The sequence below is a fragment of the Apaloderma vittatum genome, unplaced genomic scaffold, assembly GCF_000703405.1.
Source record: "Apaloderma vittatum isolate BGI_N311 unplaced genomic scaffold, ASM70340v1 scaffold6864, whole genome shotgun sequence".
Lineage (NCBI taxonomy): Eukaryota > Metazoa > Chordata > Aves > Trogoniformes > Trogonidae > Apaloderma > Apaloderma vittatum.
Genome location: NW_009714252.1, coordinates 13,575 through 34,822, shown reverse-complemented (window position 1 = coordinate 34,822; position 21,248 = coordinate 13,575). Strand labels below are relative to the sequence as shown.

General features: G+C 41.6%; 1 protein-coding gene across 1 annotated transcript in view; it reads left to right on the top strand.

Moving 5' to 3' along the window:
- Nucleotides 1-2,934: 2,934 nt before the first annotated feature.
- LOC104267866 (probable cation-transporting ATPase 13A4) overlaps nt 2,935-21,248 on the top strand; it is a gene marked incomplete at its 3' end in the record, with an annotated part of 30,611 nt that continues 12,297 nt past the window's right edge. Inside the window, exons 1-11 of the mRNA XM_009868667.1 lie at nt 2,935-3,072; nt 10,527-10,700; nt 13,196-13,333; nt 15,753-15,823; nt 15,916-15,996; nt 16,843-16,912; nt 17,732-17,866; nt 18,266-18,338; nt 18,964-19,095; nt 20,281-20,451; nt 20,880-21,041. Coding sequence (XP_009866969.1) covers nt 3,010-3,072; nt 10,527-10,700; nt 13,196-13,333; nt 15,753-15,823; nt 15,916-15,996; nt 16,843-16,912; nt 17,732-17,866; nt 18,266-18,338; nt 18,964-19,095; nt 20,281-20,451; nt 20,880-21,041 — 1,270 coding nt within the window. The remainder of the gene's footprint in view (nt 3,073-10,526; nt 10,701-13,195; nt 13,334-15,752; nt 15,824-15,915; nt 15,997-16,842; nt 16,913-17,731; nt 17,867-18,265; nt 18,339-18,963; nt 19,096-20,280; nt 20,452-20,879; nt 21,042-21,248) is intronic.

The window sequence follows — 21,248 nt, the reverse complement described above, 5'->3', positions numbered from 1 at the left end:
CCCGGCCGTCAGGGCTGAAGAGGGGAGTGAGGCCCAGCCCCCAGTGGAGACCTCGCTTGTCCCAGGGTCGTCCCGGTCACTTAAATAAGATCCCCAGATGGGGTCCCGGCTGTTGCGGTGCCTGAAGTGGGCGGCAATCCTGCCTCGAGAGCTGGAAAATCCAAGGCGTGTCCAGATGGGCCTGTGTGAGCTGTTGGGGGTATTTGCTGGCAGGAGAAGGTGGAAGCAAGCAGCAGAGGAGGAACCAGGAGAGTTAAGCGGATCTGATCCTCAGACAGAATCAGTTTTATTTATGCCACTTCTGAGAGGTGCATACCTAACCTGTCCATAAATACCTCAGGTGTTGGAGGGTTCACTTGGCAGTGCCAGTGCTAACTAGCATTAACAGAAAGGGTTCCCTCATGCTCGATTTGGATCTTTCTTGCAGCAAGTTAACTCTGCCCACAGTGGAGATGGAGAACATTCATTTCTTCTTGTATGCAACCAGCATTTACATGTTTGGAAATTGTTGTCATACTCCTTCTCAGCCTCCTTTTCTTTAGGTTAAACAACCTCTAAGTCCCTCTTCCTTGCAGACCATGTTTTCTGACTCCTTTCTCATTCTCTGTGCTGTCCTGTGTACTGTCACCAGTTGGTTCACAGCTGCTTTTCTGTGATATGCCCAGAACTAGGTATCGTGCTGAGCTAAGCAGGAGAAGATATTTGGGGTGTTTTAAATGTCAGGCTGCTTTGCATACAGTGGGACTTTTCAAAGCAGAATAAGTTGCGCAAGCATGACATAATGCATGGAGGTATTTTCAGGATTGAAATAAAAGTTCTAGGCATGAGGTGAGATTTTTTTGTGTCTGGCCTGCGTGCTGTTAGATTGGTTTGTTCATAAATTTAAGGGACTATGTTTTAATTATTACCTTTTATTTTTTTATTTTAAGTTATTTTTGTTAGTAATGTCTGTTTTAATAACAAGTTTCAGTTTTAAAGTAACGACACTGCAGGACACGGGACAAGGAACTTTTTAAACTAATGTGTAATTCTTACTTTGAACAGTAGAGGGCACTATATAACTAAAGGTTCCAATATAGGCTACTTCAGAGGTGTTTTCTCCAGGGGAACGTGAACCTGCTTAAGAAAACGAATGCCACCATCCTCGTTGTTCTGGATTAACAGATTCTTTCTGGAATATTTGACAGGTTGCCAAGCTGTGGAAATGACAAATGTTTTACACCTGTAATCTGTTTTTCCTTTTTTTTTCAGTTATGAAGATATGAAGATATAAATCTCCATAATTAGGGTGTTCAGTAGGAGCAGAAGTTGTCAATAGGAGCTGGGCTAAGCCTGTGAATAGTGAATAGATTGGATGAGCCTTGATTCTTCTCTGGAGACTCAGGTTTGGTGGGATTCTCTGCATGCAGCTCATCTCTCAGATGTGAGATCCGTCAGAGTCATCCAGCAGCCAAGGACCCATACTGCGCTCTAGTCTTCTGCAGACACTAGAAAGAGCAAGGTTGACTTTTGCAGTAGCAGCAAAAGCTGACCAGGCAGAAAAAGTCTGTGTGGCAATCCTGTTTTCCACTCCTGCCACCTCCCAAAATGATGAGTCATTTCCTGAAATCATCAAACTGCCTTGGAAAAAGGACTTGTGCAGTTGTTTCATGTCTTTCATAGCTTCTAGATAGCACTTCTCAGTTTTCCTGTATAATTGAGTTGATCAGAAATGCAGTTTACTGCATTTCTTTTTAATTTTTTATTGAAAATTGTGATTCTTATGTAATAACTGGAGTTCCGGTTGCTGGATCTCAGAGAAATGAAATTAAAATTTGAGAGGCTCAAAGCTGGCCTCAGAGTTTTGGGGCGGGGGGAGGAAGGGGTAACGCTGAAGCTGGGGTCTGGAAAGCACCTTTTTCCCTCTTGATCTTGTTGCAGCAAATCACCTGTAACACAAGTTGGTACAGTTATATCCTTTCCTGTCCAGTCTGGGTTCCTTTTGAAACTTTACAGGTCTGTGCCATATGGAAATAAAATGCCCCTTGATCTGTTTCAGTCATCCTAGAAATAATATTTTTGTTTCCTTAATGTATTTGTTGGAAGAACAGGTTTGCCTCTTCTGACCTCATTCCTAAAATATCTGGTGTGTAACTTCTTAAAAAGTAGCAAAGGACGAGGAAATAGTAATGAGAATGAGAATGAATCACAAGACTAATAAACACACATCTGAACAGTAACGAAAAACCCCTCTCAGAGCTGTTTTTCTGCCAGCTTCCTTTTGGCCCTGATTTGGAGATTAGTGACATTTGTATCCAGTTTACTGGCATCAGTGGGGAAACCCCAGTTTGTAGTTTCCTAAAGCTGTGTGGTGTGGTCAGAAGACATTCTGTGAGGATATTTTTAATAGTGAATAAAAATACTGGTAACAGATCCTACGTGGCTAGATCCTGAGACAGGATCAGAGCACAAACAGGGGTTCCTTTTTTGCAGTGCCAGAGCCTGGACTTTTCTCCAGGGCATATGTGGGCATCACAGCTGGACACTTAGTTGAGGCTGATTGCTAGGAGTATTTAGCAACAGCAGTGCCTATTTTCCTTCTCATTTAGACTTAGACACACTCCTGGACTCCAGTAATGCCGTAATCTCTCAAAGAAAAATATTCCTCTTTTGCCCTCCCCTGAAAGTTGCACGCTAACAGCACTGACTTACACCTGTCAGAGTTATGACCCAGAGTGATATTGTGGCAAACACTTGTGAGATCTAATTTTTAGTTTCTTCTAGTGTCTTTGACTGAATTTCGCATGTCCCCTCACAGTCACAAAACTCCAACAAGAGAGTGAAGGGAGGAGGGATTGATGTTACCTGCTAAACCCACAGAGAGGGAGGAGCTCCATTCTTCAGACATCAGCAGTTATAAGGCAGGTGTGTTATAAGGAAGGTGTGCACTTCCTCAGTGTGGAAGTTCAAGCAGACAACGCTGAAGACCTGTCCTGAGGGTGCTCTAGAAAGTCTCCAGAGGGTCATTTCATGGGGGAAAATCCTGCCAAGAACCATTATGCACAGCTTAACCAGGGAGAAGAAAATGAGATGGTGAGTTGTATCTGTCTTGGTCTTTCTCAGCTTGAAGCAGCAGATGGCACATGTTCTGCACTAAAAAGCTACAGTCTGTAATTTAGTTATGGATGGTAGGGGTGTTCCCATAGCAGAAAGATACAGGTAGAAAGGGATATGTTTTTTTTTTAGCAGAAAAAAAAAAAGTTATATATGGCCACTGGATTTAATGGGTTATCCCCTCCAACAGGGGATGGCTTGCCAGGTTATTGATGTGGCGTTATAAATCTTTGTGGAGGTGGTCTTACAGGATCTTGAGGGATGAGCCAGAGCAGTGTTCCTAACCATTTGACAGCTGAATCTCTAGGGTCAGCTCCAGTTAGATGAAGACTGGGAACCTTGGTTTTCTCTGGAACGTAGAAACACATACCTTATGTTTGCATAATTTATAGCAAATGCAGTCTCTTGAATTGGCAACCCTGTTCCTGCCTGAGCACCTGTATAAAGCTGGATTTCTAAACACAGAGCTGTCATGTTTCTTTTGATAGTTTCTAAGGGAGGAGTATGTCTACGTACGTTCTGTAACATGTGGAAATAAGTCCTATGTTTACATTAAATACCCAATCTACTGCATGGCATTTCTCTTAAATAGTAAGCCCAGTGCTCAACTGTAGTAAATTCAGTGGTTCTTAGCTGCTTTGGCATTGCTGCATGTTCCAGATCAACTAGTTGTCACATATGCCTTCTGTCCATCTGACAGATTCTGATGGAGATGTCAGACCCATGATGCAGCTGTACAGCAACAGTTCTCATGCATATCTGGTAAATGCAGTGCTTCTCAAAATTCCTGCACTGCAGAGCCTCTGTGGCTCTGAGTGTGTGAGAGATTTCTGGGTGTACAACAGCCCCAGCAAAGTTAGTGAAATGCAGGCACTTATGGACTGACGTGACTGTTTACTTCCAGGAACTCTTGAGAACTCTTCAAAATCTCCTCACTGAGAATTCTACTTTAGTGAAAAAGAGACTGTATCACGGAAAAAGACTGACATTTGTTATCTCTAGATATAAATGTAGATTTTCACTCGGCTCTCTGCTGTCCAGCGAAGAGGAGATGTCATATTTTGTGTAATGCAGATCTGGGTGATCTGGGATGTTCTGGAGAATGCAGTAGTCTTCCAGCAGCGTGAACTGAGCACTGGAGGAAGCACAAGGCACTGGCTCGGAGGGTGGGGACTAATTAGTGCGATTCAGAACCCAGCTGGCTCTGCCACGGAGTTCCTAAACCCGCTAGCAGCGCCCACTCCTGGCTCTAGCCCTGGTGCTGATGTTGCACTGCTCCCCGGTTCCAAAGGGCTGCTGGTTTTGCGTCGGTGCTCCGTCCTGTCCCTGTCCTTCTAGGACTATAAACACTGTCATTCTCTTTGCGCTACTGGCACTGTCACTAGCAATGCCAGAATTGAGCTGGAGTTAATTAGGTTTAAGTGGACTGTCCAGCACTGTGTAGAGCCTCGCTGTTGTACCCTGCATGTGCAATTCCAGCCGTGCGCTACTGAGACACCCAAGTTGTACTTGCATGGAGCCAGTTACCCCAGTAATGTTCTTCTCACTGGTATCATGAGTCCAGTGCTCAGGGATCTGCCCCGTGAATCTGAGGTTTTCTCTGCACAGCTGGTGCGTGCGCAGTGTTGAGTCCAGGGTCTCTGGCCATCGCCATGCTCTCCGTGCCTGCAGTGAACATGAACAGTTCTCATTCACCTGGGGTTTCCCATTGATAATCAGAGATAAAAGGTAAAGCAATTGAGGAGTAGAATCACAGAGTGTGTTGGGCTGGAAGGGACCTTTAAAGTTCACCTAGTCCAACCCCCCTGCAGTGAGCAGGTCATCTTGAACTAGATCAGGTTGCTCAGAGCTCCATCAAACCTGACCTTGAATATCTCCAGGGATGGGGCTTCCAGCACTTCTCTGGGCAACCTGTGCCAGTGTTTCACCACCCTCACGATAAAGAACTTCTTCCTAATGTCTAATCTAAATCTACCCTGCTCTAGCTTAAAACCATTGCCCCTCATCCTATCACTACACACCCTTGTAAACTGTCCCTCCACCTCTTTCCTGTAGGCCCCCCTCAGGTACTGGAAGTAGGTGCAACTAAAACCATAGCCAAATTGTGATAGATTTGGCAGGTATGTACATGTATTTGTTATATATGTGTAAGAGACAGAAAAGTTATAAAGTACGAGAGAGAGGAAGATACCTGTGAGGATGTCTGAGGTACTTTAAGAGGATGAGGAAAAAGCCAATGTGTGTCTAGAAAGAGAACAGCTAGTATGTGTATTTGTGTGAAAAAGTAATATGTAGGTAAGACAATTTGTGAAGAAAGGGACAAAGAAGGCTGTGTTTAAGCAGAGGAGAGAAGGAGAGTACATGGGGTAAAAGAGAATTATGTGCAGACATTCTTGGTTAAAATCATATATTTTAAATTATGGAAAACCACAGCAAGTGCCTTTGGCACATAACGTCTCAGTGACCCTGCAACACTTTTTAAAAAATTATAAGCCATGAAAAATAATTTTCAATGTTATTTTTAAGTCAGTTTAATGCACCTGAACCAAATTATTAACAAGCAGTTCCTGACTCTTCAGACAAGATCACATCACTTGGTGTAATAATGTAACAGCTGACATTGCACAGGTGTCAGTTCATTGCACAGAGTGTGATAGTTCAAGTAGTTTTGATAGCATGCAAGTAGCTCAGTTGTACTTTGGACATGCAGTGCTTTCCCGTGTTGAACTAGCTCTTCCATTTTGCTGAGAGAAGTTGGGGAGCTCTAATGAGAAGAAATACTTCCAAGTTTTCTTTGGTGTTTCCATTCCTTGGTACATCTGAGATGCTAAATAGTCCTATATTTAAGAATGATCACTCTGACTTAGGAAAACTACCCTGTAGATCCTTGTATACATCTCTGGGATTACTTTATGTGGCTGTAACACATTTGCTTAAAGAAGAGTTCCCCCTCCTGGTACCCAGATAAAACTTAGAATACATGTTGAATTCCTGAAATGTAAATTTAACTCTTAAAATTAAGATAGAATTTGAAAGGCACAACCTTGTTCCTAATGGAAAGATAGTGAACGTTGCTGCTGGCTTCAGAGGGAACAGAAACAAACCTTTGATGAAACAGGTTCAAGTTGGTAAGAATCAGATTCAGTTATTAAATTCCTTGTGAATCTTAACCAGTCTTTCAAGTCTAATCCTATTATCTGTTGTTATAGCAACAGGCTGTTCCTAATAGGGTACCTGGTGGTTGGGTTTGCAGAAATGTGATAGTTCACAGCTGCTGTTTAGAGTCATTGCTGGTAGTTACAGACTTTGTTTTCAGCAAAGAAAAGGGTGCCTGAACTTGTTTGACTTTTGCATTTAAATTCTGCTGTGCAGATGACCTAGTAGTTATAAGCAATTTTTCTTTTAAATACAGGTAACAAAGACTTGTCGGACACTTGAGTGATAAGCCCTTGAGTGCTGGCTCTGTATTATTGCAAAAGCAGCTAAGAACCTTTTCTGAAAGAAGCACATTTTCTGCCAACGGAGCAGGTCTGGCAGCTTTTTCTGACCAATAATCCATGGCCCCTCCCTAGACCCTCCCCTTGCAAGTTAAACCATTTTGTTATAGTCACTCTTCTGACTGCTGGAAATTTCAAGAGAAAGGGGAAGTTAACCGATGAGGAAACAAAGTTTTACAATACACTACAATTTATTAAAAAATATTCTACAAAGATAAGCCCTGCATATCAGCCTCTTTTGTGGACGATGCTATGTTCTATGAGATAATGAGAAGCCCTTTGGAGTATTACAGATAGCTAATCTTAGCTTAGTTTCCACCACCTCTTAGTCTGGTGCCCTGAAGTACCCAAGTTATTTAACTGTGTAGTGTTATATAGGCCAAATGCGCTCATTAAGCCCTAAGATCCTGCTCGCACAGTAGAAAAGTCATCAAAGTGCAAATTTGTATTCGTCAGATCTATCTTCAAAAGAAGTACTGACACTGCAATGAAATACAGCCAAGCAGAAGTTATCCTCTTTTCCTTAACAACATACAAGCAGCCCAACAGATGTGTTCTTACTGGTGACACCAGGATTTCTACCAGCCTTGGAAACGTGATTTACCATAGCGGACATGCATTTGCTTGGAGGTCTTTGCAGTGTAGGCCTAGTGAGTCCCGAATAAGCTTGAAGAATCTGCAAACTCTAATAACTGTAAGGCAATCTCTTGGCTAGGTAAACCTGCTGAGAAACTTGCATCATGTGTGTGCCTGTTCCCCACTTCTTCATGCACATTGTGGATACCTCTGTTGTGGGTCTAACAATCACTTTTTTTTTTTTTGAGAAGATAATGATTTTGAGAATTCTTCTAAAGAATCCCACTGTTGGTTTACTGGACAAATGGAAAGAATTAGTACTAATACTGTTTCTGTTTAAAGTTATTTATGTACTTTTTTTTTTAATTAATGCAGCATTCATTGCTATAGTCCTTTCAGCTGATGGCACAGGGTCAGGAAAAACACCTCAACTTAAGAGAACATTTTATTCTGAAGTACTGAAAGGTGTTGGCTCGGAGATTTTTTGGCACAAGTTAGGTTTGGAGCTCAGTCTATTTCCCTGCCTAGCTTTACTTCTGAATTATGTGGCCCAGGTGACCTGCTCCAGGCATTTCCAAGCCATGGGAAATGCTTTGCTTTGGCTTTATATTCCTGCGTGGACTTTCAGATGCCAACCAGAAGTTAACATCTCTCTTTCCCAACTTACTCCTTGCAGAGCTCCTGAACACTGTGTTTAGAAATGTCACATTAATCAAGACACAAACCAATAAACCTGAACCTGCCCTTTATAGGGCAGAATGTGCACTGGGTCAGAACAGTTCAAGGTCTCTCTATCTAATCTATCTACCTATCAATCTCAGGAAAGCCCCTTGTGAGAAGCAGCAAGATCCAACAGTGTAGTAGATGTCTTAAGGGCATGGCTTTTTTTGTTTTTTTTCAGCTGAAAGGTTTTACTTGTCTTCCTCTCCTTGTTTTCAAGATGAGGAATACTTATGCCTGCTTGGTTTTAGGAAATTTCTTGAGATCTAAGGAATCAAACCATTTTTTTGAGGGGAAACTATTCTGGAAAACAAAAGCCTAGAAACATACGCAGGTGTTTGGTGACCCACATGTATTTTGATATATGGGTGCATGTTTTCCTAGGCAGAGAAAGACAGAATCTGCCCGAGCTCTCTGTTTATGTTGTCATATCAGGCTTGGGGAATCATTCAGAACATCAGTGGAGAAGAACATTACCAACAGAAGATGATCCCAAGTGACTGTCAATCACATGCCAAGTGCCCACCCCCTCCGTTCTTAATTGCATTAACTACAGCCTTAGTGACTTCTCAGACTTTGAGTGTAAAGCACAAAAGCTGTAAATTAAAGGAATGATTCACTGGTAGAAGCAAGATGTGCATGGCAGCACTCTCATTCTTCCCCACCCTGATATTCATGCCCATCTCAATTTGAAAATATTATTCCAGTTATTCCAGGTCCAGCCATTTACAGGAGGAAGTCCGAAGGCATGTTCTTTTAACTGTTCTTCCCTTAGGCATCTCTGTCTCCATGGGAGTTCCTTTGCCTTGCTGACAGGCTGTAACGTCTGGATCCAAGCATCTGGATCTCACTAGTAAGCCATTGCTGTGAGCAATAATTTCGCATCATTCCATGTACTATCCTGAATGCTGGTGCTCACACTAATTTTATAACTTTTTGTTAAGGATACAACTACACAGAGGTGAATGGAGAACCCTTTGCCTGTTGATAAAAGTATATGAATATTAATAGCACATGACTATCATACCAGCTACCTTCTAGCAACCTTGCCTCTGTGCTGTTGCCCATGAACTTCCTTCTACCTTCTGCTGCAATGTTGCTTTACTCTCTTGGACTGCTCAGAGATTATAGAAGACTTTGAAAATGCTGAGCGTGTGCACCTCAAGGTCGTAAAACCAGGTCCTGTGCAATGCAGGCCCCTTCCTTGTGTAGTTTACCATACTTTTTCCCACAGTTGCCAGTTTATTCCCTTTAGAAACCCCATGGAGATTATGTAGGAAGATAGAGACTGCTTTCTGGAGAATGACACAGAGCAGGTAGGCCAGGGCAGCGTGTGGAACCACTGGGTAGGGCCTGCGTTTTGCATAACAAACAAAGACACCAGCACAGAACCAAGAATTACACATTACTCACCTTCCAATTACGTTGCCTTTTCTTCTCACCTTAGGAATGGATCTTGCAATATCTGTGGTTGCAGATATCTCATCTCCAGAAGCAGATTGCACAATTGCTACAGATACAGTAGGAAGAAGGAGTCTGAGGAATCTGAATCCTTGTGTTAGCAAATTCTCCTGGTCACATGAAGTAATTGCAGCCATGCAATCTCCCATCTTAAATCAGGGCTGGGTCTCCTCTTTAAATTTACTGTATACATTTCATTTAGCCTTTACCAAGTCCCTGCTAGTACTGCTGAGAGAGAATTTGGCCACAGTACCAAAACTTAGCAGCTCCTAAACTGTTATGCTGACAGTCATCCCTTTGAATTTTTGGGCAAGTCACCTTGCCTCACTGTAACAATTTCCCCAGCTTTAAAAATGGTATAATAATACCTACTCATAACGCTACAGTGATTCGCTTCCTTTGGCCCTCTGAACACGTAAAACATTCTACAAGTGTTCCTTAGTCGTTCTTACTAACTATTTTGGGACTTTAGGACAATGACACATTGTAAAGGTCCTCAATCCCCACACTGGAGGTATCGTGGAAGATGGTAACAGCCCTACAAAGGCTATGTCTGTTCTGCAAGACGGCTCCAGCTTGTGCAGCCACACAGTGTCATTCAGCACCATGCAGAGACACTGACTGAGTCTGAAATATAGGTACATCAATGCTGACTTGCTGCTATGGCAGCACAGCAGAAGTGCTCCGGATCCTGAAGGAGGCACTGTCTCAGCTGCTGCAGTGAGTCTGCATCGCTCTCCATCCCCTAGTGCAGACATACTTCAGTGCTTCAGCTGCCTCACCCACGGAACTTAAAAAAGCTGACCTGGCAAATCTGTGCTGCTGACTTGAGGTCTAAATGTTAGGGCCCCTCTATTTTAATATCATTCCAACTCCTGCACACACCTAACAGTGTCTCATGCTGAATGTCATAACTACATAAAACCTTTTAGAGGTTCAGTCAGAGTACAGCAATCTAGATTTTGTGAAGATGCATAAGAACTGTGAAACATGCAAAATTTTTTTCTAGTCATGTTTAGGACACATAAAGAAGCCAAATAGAAGTCCTATACTTGTTTTTTTCACAGTACCATAGCAAACAGTACTTATGGGAGAGCAGTGGATGATGGGAAAGTGTTCTATTCCAAGTGCTTCTTTAAGAGAAATAGTAGTGATTTGTTCCTTCTCTTTGCTGTACAGGAGATTTTTGGCTACAAAACCCAAGGCTGCCGAAAGGCCTTGTGCATCACTGGATACATCTTGTCCTGCGGGGCTCTGCTGCTGCTGTTTTACTGGAAGCCAGAGTGGGATGTGTGGGCAAACTGTATCCGCTGCAGCCTGGATGAAGCGGATGTTTTTCTGCTTAGAACAACTGTAGGTGCCTAGTTTAATCTTTAAATTAGTCCCTATTATGTAGTTAATTGGAAGATGAGTTAACTGGAAGAAATATAGTTAGCTGAAATATCTTACATTGCTGAATTCCTTCAATAATATCTTATGTCTGCCATCACTGATCTAAAGAAATCTCAAGTATTCCACAAATTACATGTAAGATGCTGATTGGAATGGAGGGTAACAGCCGATCAGACAGCAAGCTGAAAGTAATTGGGGTGAAAAACCTGTAATATCTGTGGTTTCAGGGCTCTGTTATTTGCTCTCAATCCTTCCTCCTCCCTTCCACTATCTCTGTGCTTTCCACATTGCAGATCTGTGCTCCAGATTCTAAAGTATCTCTTCGATTGGCAGTGTCCAGCAGATCCTTTTGCCTTCATTTGGCTGCCGTGGTGAAACTGTCCTCTCCGTCAAAATTTAGTCAGTGGGCCAAACCAAATATTTGTCTAGCTGTATTCCTAGCAGCGTCCAACAGTGTGTGATGAAGGATCAGTACAAGGAAGATGGCAAGCTTAGACTGCTTGTTTTCTTGGCTGTATATTTCCATTTTCCAGCAGTCCTTCCCCATGTCCAATAACGCTGCAATCCTACAGTTAGTGATTTCAGGGCGGTTATGCTTTGCTAGTGGTTTCCCAATACAGATTTCTACCTGTTGAGGACTGCGCTGCAGCACTACAACGGACACAAACTCTGATTTAATTTCATGGAAGCAAATGCAACACTAAAGGAAGCAAACGGAGACTTGACTCTGAATCCCAACTGAGGGTGAATGCTCCAGGATCTGGCAGGGTCAGTTTACTTCCAGTAGTTTGATTTTTTCTGCTCCAAAGATTCCTGAACAATGGCATTTGCAAAATGTGCAGTTACAAAATGGATCACTTGCTATGACTGTATTTGAGCTTATATGAGCAGTTAAAATCTTGGGTTTTGAAAATCACAGATCTGCCTGTTGAATATGTTATATTGAAACAAACTGCATTCTGATAGGCTGAGAGTATGTGTTATTTTTTTTTTTTTTAAAAAGAAGCCTGGTGGATTTAATCTTCCTGATTAATCTTCTCTTCAGTTTGCATTTTTAATGACCTATTCTTGTGCATAGTTTTAAATGGATTCGCTATGCCAAGCACTTTTAAAATAAATGAGTTTCTAAATGATCCTTTATGTAATTAACCAAGAATTGAATCATATTTTATGTTCTTGTTATCAGGAAGTTCCCTCAAAGAATGCTATGGGCATTTGACAATTTCAGATTTCCTTCCTGGTTCTTTGTATTAAAATGGCAGGTTTAGTTTTTTTCCCTGCATTCTGATTATGTCAGTTCTCAAATGTGATGGCTACTGCTAATGAGGCTACAAGTAACCCCATCCGCTTGATCCCTGGAATTCTTTTTTGCTTCACATAAAACCTTCATTCATAATTCATCATTATTTCTGCAACTGCAGTATAAGAGTGTATTAACTCACTTTTTGGATTGAATTTTGACTCACTTCAGTTCAAATAATGGTCACCTGTGTTATTTACTGCTTCCCATTTCAATCTGCATCCCAATGTCTACAAATTCTGAAATTTAAATCAAATATCAGAAAATAAATGTTATTCTATTCAAAATACCAGTTAAGAAGAAAAGTGCACAAATAAACAAGATATGTAAATGTTATTATAGGTCTTTCTTGAACCCTTAAATTATTCAGAAGGAGTCATACTTGGTTCAGAATCTTTTTTTTCTGTTATCGTTTCCAAATGGAGTTTAATGATTATGATTTCAGAACCTGGCTGGCTGAGATAAACAGCTTTTTCTGTATGCCACACTGCTCGCACACTGAATATGGTATATATCAGTCTCATAGTTGGCTATAATGCGTATGGCTCGGTGTTCAGGACTGACACCTAACATGAAGGTACTTTTTACTGTAGTAATCTCTAAGACTGTACTACCAACTTTAGTTATCAGGCAGTTCCAATATTGAAATTACTTTATAAAAAATAGCAAGATGATGAACTCAGTTTGTGGCAAAAGCTTGCGTAAGGTACCACAGGGGATGCCTGGTGCTAACACACCTGTTCCCCTGACGTGTCAACAGAAAAATGACTGTGAAAAGGTTTTGGCTCTAAGCACCCATTTTGCAGTACAGTGCTATGTTCCTTTTGATTTTCCCTTCACAGTAGAGTCACTGCATCTCGGATTGTCCTCGATTGTTTGCCTGTCCTACATCATGACCTCAGTGTTCACATTCCATCCTTATCAGCCAAGCACCAGTGAATTATTCGCAGTACTCACATTTTGACAGAACCATTGTTCTGCTCCTGTTCTGCTGATTTTATCGGTCACAGGTACTGGGAGGCTTCTGTTGGTTGGCTCTTTCTAAAAGCTGGAGCAGTGCTTTAGAAAGGGCTACTGTAATCATTCACTTCAAGGTGGTAGTGAGTTTGGTCTGATTTGGGAGAAATTGTGACGCTTCTCTTTTATATTCATTTAGGATGAATTTCAGATTTATTCTCGTAAGACTGTGACATGGATCTCTGTGTCTGCACTTATCAAAAATAGATCAGATTATCCAGCCACTCTTGAGGAAGACTCTATCTTCAGCAAAGCCATAATGAAGCCAAGTTTGCAAGTAAGTGAAGTGTTCCCGGTAGCATCTGCAAGATGGTGGCAAGTCTCAGCCACGCTTCATGGAGTGAAAGTGAGCTGTGAAACATTTCCAGCTAAGAAACTTGCAGCTTGATGAACACAGTGAGCTGTGGAAAAACAAGCTAGAGATTTTGGAGAACTGTACTCATCTCTGTAAAAGTCCTCTCTTACTCTGAGGTGGGTTGTGAAAAAGAACCCTCGCTATTCCTGAGAGAAGGCCTACATTGTAAGTCGGAGAGCTTCAAGATACTGAGGTTGGCAGTGAAGAACCAGAGTTCCAAATCAAAAATTCATTCCTGGCATAGGAATCAAGAAATTTTGGGGTGTCTGTGGGGCTGGAGAGAAACTGTGAGAAGCTAAACATCACAGCTCCCACAGTAACATGAAAGCAGGGATGAATCATGGAATGGCTTAGGTTGGAAGGAACCTTAGAAATCCTCTAATCCAACCTCTCTGCCATGGGCAGGTACACCTCTCAGCTCGACCAGGTTGCTCAAGGCCTCATCCAACCTGGCCTTGAAAATCTCTAGGGATGAGGCATCCACAGCCTCTCTGGGCAATCTATTCTAGAGTCTTGCCCCCCTCGTACTGAAGAATTTCTTGAAGGCAGCTGAAGGGGAATAGAAGAGAAAAGTGCCTAGACAGAGCTGCATCAGTATTTCCAGAAACATTTCATCCAAGAAGGTCCAAAACATATTTTGCTTTCTTGCTTTTTTTATGCACCAATTTGTGCTTTAAAGTACATTTGCTGGAGTCGTGTCTTACACTGTTGCCTGTTACTGCAAAAATGTATCATGGTCTTTGCCCATTCAGAGCTTTGATATCCCAGTGAGGCACTGAGAAGCTAGACCATTAGTTGATCCAAACAGATCACAAGGTCTCTCATGAGTTGAATAAATATAGTTATGCCCATTTTAGAACAATTACCAGAGAGTTCAGTTACATGTCCTGCTTAGCATTACATGTTAAATTGGTGTAAACTATAGGAATGCAATGGTACATTTGCTAATATCTGGCTCAATTATAGATACTCGATCACTGCACTGTAAAACCTGTAAAAGAGCTATTTTCCCTTCCAGGAAACAGATTTCTAACTTGTTAGCATTTATTTTTATATCTGCAGCATTTTTTAGTAGGTACTTCCATTATATACTTAACTTTAGCTGCATAAAGCTGTTGCTAGCACTGCTTTTTTGTGTGGGCATACATTAATGTGCATAAGAAAGTTTAGAGGCAGCTAGTTTAATCAACTGGCACAGTATGAAACTGAAGACTAGTTTGCAACATTCTTCAGAGGATTGAATTAGTAACTAAATAAGCCCAATATAGTCTCAAATAATAGGGCCTTTGAACACTTCAATATCAATCAAAACATCTAGATAGAACAGAACAGATTTCAAAGCAGCAAAGAGGAAACAGTTGAATCCTTCACTGGCAATTCAAAATTCCCTGGTTACAGTTCAGTTATAAAACCTTTTTGCCATTTAAGCTACCTAAGTCCACTGAGTAACGTGTAGCGCCCAACAGCTGTCCAAAGACCTGTTCGGCAGTGAGTTGGGTCCACTCCAGTTTTTAGCATTGCGAATATTGCAGCTCCTATTGCATGGAATCCGAACTCCAGATCTCTCATTAGGTTAATGACTGTGATTATAGCTCCATTTTGAGTCAGTGTATGAGCTGAGTATAGATTTCATTGGCCTCAGAGGGAGAGGCCCTAGGGCTGATTTCTTTATTACTGATGTGTACAGGTGCACAGTCTTGCCTTCTTCCAGCTGATATGAAGCCCTTTATCTCTAATAGGCTTCGTTATTGTTGCGCAGGCCAGGCCAGGCTCCTTACCCAAGTTAAAAATGGCAGTCTGTGTTCCCAATGGACAACTGCTCCGCAAGGGCTTAGCGTTAGCGATGACTCAGGGAGTATCCTGGGATGGCTTGTCTGTCGGTATATGGGTTCAGCTGAAGGACTTGACACCATGCCTGCAAACGGCCCAAGGGCCCCTGCTTCCATCAAAGGCAGACAGAAGATAAGGGACTTGTTGACTAAGGATGGACTTTGACAGCGGCCTGCATACCCACCACTGCTTCAGCGATCTCTTTGTGCTGTGCGCTGAGAACGAGGACTGTATTCTTTCTGTCACAAAATGGGGAAAGAAATTATTCTCTGCTGCTTTGGACTTGCTTGACCTAAACATCTGTAAAGCTTACTGGAACCTGCACTGAGGTGGGGATCCTGCTTTGTAACGTCACTAGGGAGTTAGGGTACGCAATCTTGTCTTTTCTTCTTCCCTGACCGCCATGTAATTTGCTTTAACTGTGCTTGACCCCAGTGAGGCTGCCTAGCTGAGAGCTGGGAGTATTTTTGTTCGCTGTGTTGCATATATTCTTGTCCATTCTATTTTGCAGGTGAAAAGTATCCAAGTACAAAAAATTCGCTACATCTGGAATATCTATGCAAAACAGTTCCAGAAAGTTGGGTGAGTTCAGTGCTCTGGTTACACAAGTCTCTGAGGAAGTTAGGCTTCTTTGTGAATAACGTCCTAAGGAAAACACTTGCTTTATATTTTAGAGCCCTAGAAGACCACCACACTTGCTCAGCTATACATGACAAATTTGGTTCTGGTCTCACCTGCAATGAACAGAATGTCAGGTACATGTTTTCAAACACAAGTACTCAACATGTGAATTTCAAAGAGATATAAATTTGCTGCTGTTGGTGCACCTTCCTTGAGTTTTTTTATGTATCTGTTAATATGCGCATAATTTTAGATGAAATGGCCATGTATGAAAAATTAAATGAAGAGAGCTAAAGAATATTGTGTATTCCTTGTTAAAGTTTTTTAAATATCTCAGTATTCATCAGTGTGTCCTGTAACTAACTCTAAGCAGCTCTAACTTGGAGTAAGAGAAAGTCTCCATGAGATGGTGCAGATAAGTTGTATGAGTGCTTCTGCAGTGGGGCTCCATGTAACTGCATTGAATTACTAAATCAATTAGTTGTGGACATTGAATTTGTTCTTACAAACTCCTGTATCATTAGACAACTTACAGAGTAGGTGTTCCTGAAACTGCTAAATAAAAAAATGATCTTCAGTTGATGGAATACTGAAAAGCCATCTCCTGACCTTAGCTGATGTTGAATCTTACATTCAAATCACCCCAAACCTTATGCAAAATTATTTGGTTTTAGATCATTTAGATTTAGGTGCAGAATTCCTTTGTTTATGGTGCTTCAAAGGAATTTTTGTGTGATGGAAACATTTGCCTAGAATGATGTGTTACACCTCTTGTCTCTTTAAGTAGATTTCACTGGTACAGTCATCTTTTCTGCCATAAGCACTGTAGGGGCATTTAATTTTTTATCTTTTTCTTGGAAAAACATCCTCATAGCCTTTAAACTGAGATCAATAAAAGCTCTCAGAACTATGGAAAGCTGCAGCTTCTTGAGTGAGCTGCATTGTCACTATTCTAAGTGATGTATCTTTGTCTCACACAGGAGAGTTATATGTGGGCCAAACACTATCGATGTTCCAGTGATCCCTATTTGGAAACTACTCATCAAGGAGGTTAAATATTTTTGTTGCTTTATTCTAGGCTACTTGAGGAGGCAGAGTATGCAAATAGAATATAATGGATTCTATGTCTGAATTAGCTTCCCGGTACTCACTTGTCAAGGACACTCCTTTTTCAAATCCTGCTCAAAGCCGTTCCATGAAATCACCATAAATTAATTTATTCCCCATTGTTCCCTATCCTCTATCCCCATGCCTGTGTGGCAGCTTGGTATTTGTGTATATCTGTGTCCTGGGAGCTCATTCTATTGGCCTTACAATGGTCAGGGAATGTTTACAAGCTGCACTGGAAATCAAACCTTCCAGGCAAAGGCTGTCTCTTAATCAGCAGAGATGCAGTGAACAGCAGTATGTGATAGATACCTACAGCTGCAGAGATCCAATGAGCTCATGATTCTGGGCACAGCACCACGTAAAATACCAATTTCTTCTTCAGATAGCAGCTGGCTGTATGTGGCCTAAACAGAGGGAGATGTGCCTAAAGTATGTGAGCTCCATCCTCACAGCACAACTTGCTGTTCTCTCAGCTTTGTTACATTTCTTGTAAAGAAGCAAGGAGAACAAAGCTTGGGCTGAGCCATTCACATTCCAGATAACATCCTATTGATCCAGATTATTTGGTCATTCTGTCAGATGGAGATTGTCCAATCTGATTAGATTGAAGCCACTGCTAAACAAAATTATAAAGGGGGTTGGGAGACACAATGCTTAATACCTTTCATCCCAGCCCATTTCTCACAGGATAGACTGGCTGGTTATACTGGAGCTATTCAAATGTGGTCAGCTCTTTAGTATTGCTCTCTCTCCAAACAGGTGTTAAATCCATTTTACGTGTTCCAGCTGTTCAGCGTGTGTCTGTGGTTTGCTGAAGATTACGTGGAGTATGCCACTGCCATCATCATCATGTCTCTTCTCTCGATTTCTTTGACTGTGTATGATCTCAGACAGGTGAGACATTGCACCTTTTTCCACCAGGAAAGGCCAGGATGTTACAACATGCACATGTACAGTGCTAATAGGAGAGTTACTCAGAGGTTTAGTCTTGTGACATTGTGTAGTAGCAGGTGCAATAGCCTGGTCTCCTAGTCATCATAATCTCTGTGTGGTTCTTTACAAACCCTCCCTTCCCCATTCCAGTGCTTTGCTTTGTAACCTTTTGTTACACCTATTCCGTAATTAGGGTGGGGAATTTCTTCCTCTGTATGATTGTATAATTCTGGCAGAGCCAGACCCCAGTTTATAAGGGCTCTCATAACCACAAATAACAAAAGAGAATAATTCTTGGTAGATGAATTGCATCATGTAAGTAAGATGTAACACTTTTGTGTGTTCTCCTTTAATTTATAGCAATCGGTTAAACTGCACAGACTGGTTGAGTCTCATAACAACATCATGGTCACTGTCTGCAGAAATAAGGAAGGTGACTCCTGTACACTTCTTTCTTCAATGTGTTTCATTTCTATAGTAATTTATATCAAACCCAAGAATGGATAGTATCAAATTTCTTCTAGAGCAGTTCCTTCTTTTGTCTCTCGGTTCAATTAACTAGCTTCTGTAGACTGGGTTAATCTACTCAGAAGTATGTTGTGGTGTATTCATATTCATAACTGTTTGAGTGCGGCTGTGGCAAAAAGTAGCAGGAAAACGATGTCATTTTTCTTAAAGTAGTGCTGAAAAAGCCAACCACATAGCCATTAAATGGCTGTGAGTCCACATAATTGCTCCATGCAAAGTCTGTTCATTGCCATGGTATTTAGAGCACAATCCAAAAAGACAGAGCCAAAATAAAAAGTGTAGATCCAAGCTTCTTAAGTTAGGTCAGTACATTGGAGCAATAACCATTGGTGGGCTTCTAGGGAGATGAAAAACTTCTGCAGTGTGAATGGATGCCTAAATATTGTATTATGAGGTCCTAGTTGTGGTCCTCTGTTTATCAGCCACTATAAAGATGCAACAATCTATTCCGTGGGTAGTTTCTTATATTTTTTCCCATCACCACAGAGAAATATATGAAACACAAAGTCTGCATGACATGTCACCTACAGGTTTCCAGGAGCTGGAATCACACCATCTTGTTCCTGGAGACATGCTGGTTTTGAAAGAGGGCAAAACCCTTTTGCCTTGTGATGCCATCCTGATCAGCGGGCAGTGCGTTGTAAATGAAAGCATGCTTACAGGTACAGCTCATCCCGCCCAGGTTTACCCTGAAAACATCATCATAGCCCTCTGGCTTCAGTCAGTGACACAGGACGTACAGGGTTACCTTGTATCACACTTACGCTGAGATAGTGCATAGCTAACCTGGAAGGGGATATAAAATGGACTGAACTGTAATTAGCCCCAGCTTGTCTAATTAGACAAGATAGACTTTAGAAATGGTAGTTCATCCTTTTCTTCCTTTCTGAGGTGCAGAATTTAGGAAGGGGTCATCTAATTAGAAAAGAAAGAGCAGGCAGTGAAGAAGAGTGAGCAGGGAAAAAAAAGCAGTAGATGTGGAGAAAAGGGCTCACAGTCTGCTCAGGCTCTGCCTGGTCACTCTGAACGTCTTGTTGCTGATTGTTGCAACATCTCCAACCTGCTGGAGTGTCTGTCTAGCCCTTCAGACACTTAACCCCATGCTCATGTGACAGCAGTGAAGGACGCACCAGGTGGCAGCGTTCACTGCAAAGCAGGATTTTTGGTGTAGAAGCTGTTCATAGTTCTGTTTCTTACCTTTAAATTTGATCTTGTTCTGAATTGAACTGAAACCCACAGTTCTGAAATTGCATGTAAATGAGAATTCCAGAAACCCCTTTCATTTAGAAAGCTTCAACTGTCAGAAAATATTTCTTCTGCCTCACCTTAGTATCTGCTTTGACATAAATAGGATATTTGTCAGTTGTCAAGCATTGAGCTAAAGCCTCTCCTTTTTACCAGGAAGGCGAAATAAGAAATGTTGTGTTTAATCTGCCTAGGGCAATACTGAAGTGACCTTCACATGAGGTTCAGACTAGGTAAACAACTTGTGGCCATCAAGTGGAGTCATGCAACATGTCATGCAACAGTTCGGGTCTCTTTTCAAGTCTGCGTATCTACAGCCAGGGTTCAGAGTCCTTGAGCTGCTTTCAGTTCTCAGACTTAACATGAAGCTGTTGTACTGATGCAAAGAAGAGCTTTGCTCTGGCAGAGTCTGCTCTAGGCTTCAAACTCTTACTCACTCTGAAGATGTCACAATGTAAAAGTAACATTTCTTTGAACTGGTTTCTCTAGTAAACAGCCTTTAACTTACCATCTAGATGTATAGATACTGTACTTATTTGGAAGTCAGCAGGCTGATTTTAAAATGTATTGCAACATTCCTCATCTGAGCCAATCTTCCTTAGGGGAAAGTATTCCAGTAACAAAGACTCGCTTACCCCAAGCTGATAACTTCAAGCCTTGGATAATGCATTGTGCAGAGGATTACAAAAAACACGTCCTCTTCTGTGGAACAGAGGTCATACAGACCAAGGCAGATGACAGAGGAGAAGTGAAAGCTGTGGTGCTGCGGACTGGTCAGTCAACACTTCAGTTTGCTTTTCCTTTCATGCTTTTTTTTACTGGAACAGGCTGACTTAACATGCTGGGTCCAAGTAAGTTAAAGGTGTTAATCCAAATTCACAACAGGCAGATGGAAAATTGATATCCTGGCTAGGGCTAAGCTGTTATGCATTGTTTCCATTTGTTTGGCATAACTTTTACAAAAACTAGCATATGGTTATAAAGAAGAATTTCACTTAGCTTCTGAGGCATTTAAAAAAGTCCTCCACCTTAAGACAAAAATAACTTTTTTATATTCTGCAGAGTAGGTCATGTACACTGAATGATCTGGGCCTTTTTGCTTTAGTTACAGAAATTATGAATCATTTTAAAGCCTTCCGTTCTTTGTAGACAACTTTCAGAAATGTTTCCCTTCGGTATGATTTTAGTTTTATCTTTCCAGGTTTCAATACAGCCAAAGGGGATCTGGTGAGGTCCATTCTCTACCCTAAACCCATGAACTTCAAGCTGTACAGAGACGCCCTTCGGTTCCTGATGTGCCTCATTGCATTTGCAGCCATCGGAATGATCTACGCAGTGTGTGTGTTTGCTCTTAATGGGGTGAGTTACTAAAGGCAGGAAAAATGGTCACACCCAGTTTCAGGAGACATGAAACTTGAGTGTCTTCATATACATTTACATATAAAAATACAGTCCATGACACTCTTCTTTTTTGCCTTAGTATATGAGGCCATTTTACAATCTAATTGAATTTTTGACAATATACAAGCTCTCATACATTCAATTCCAAGGGGCCCAAGCCCGTTTCCCA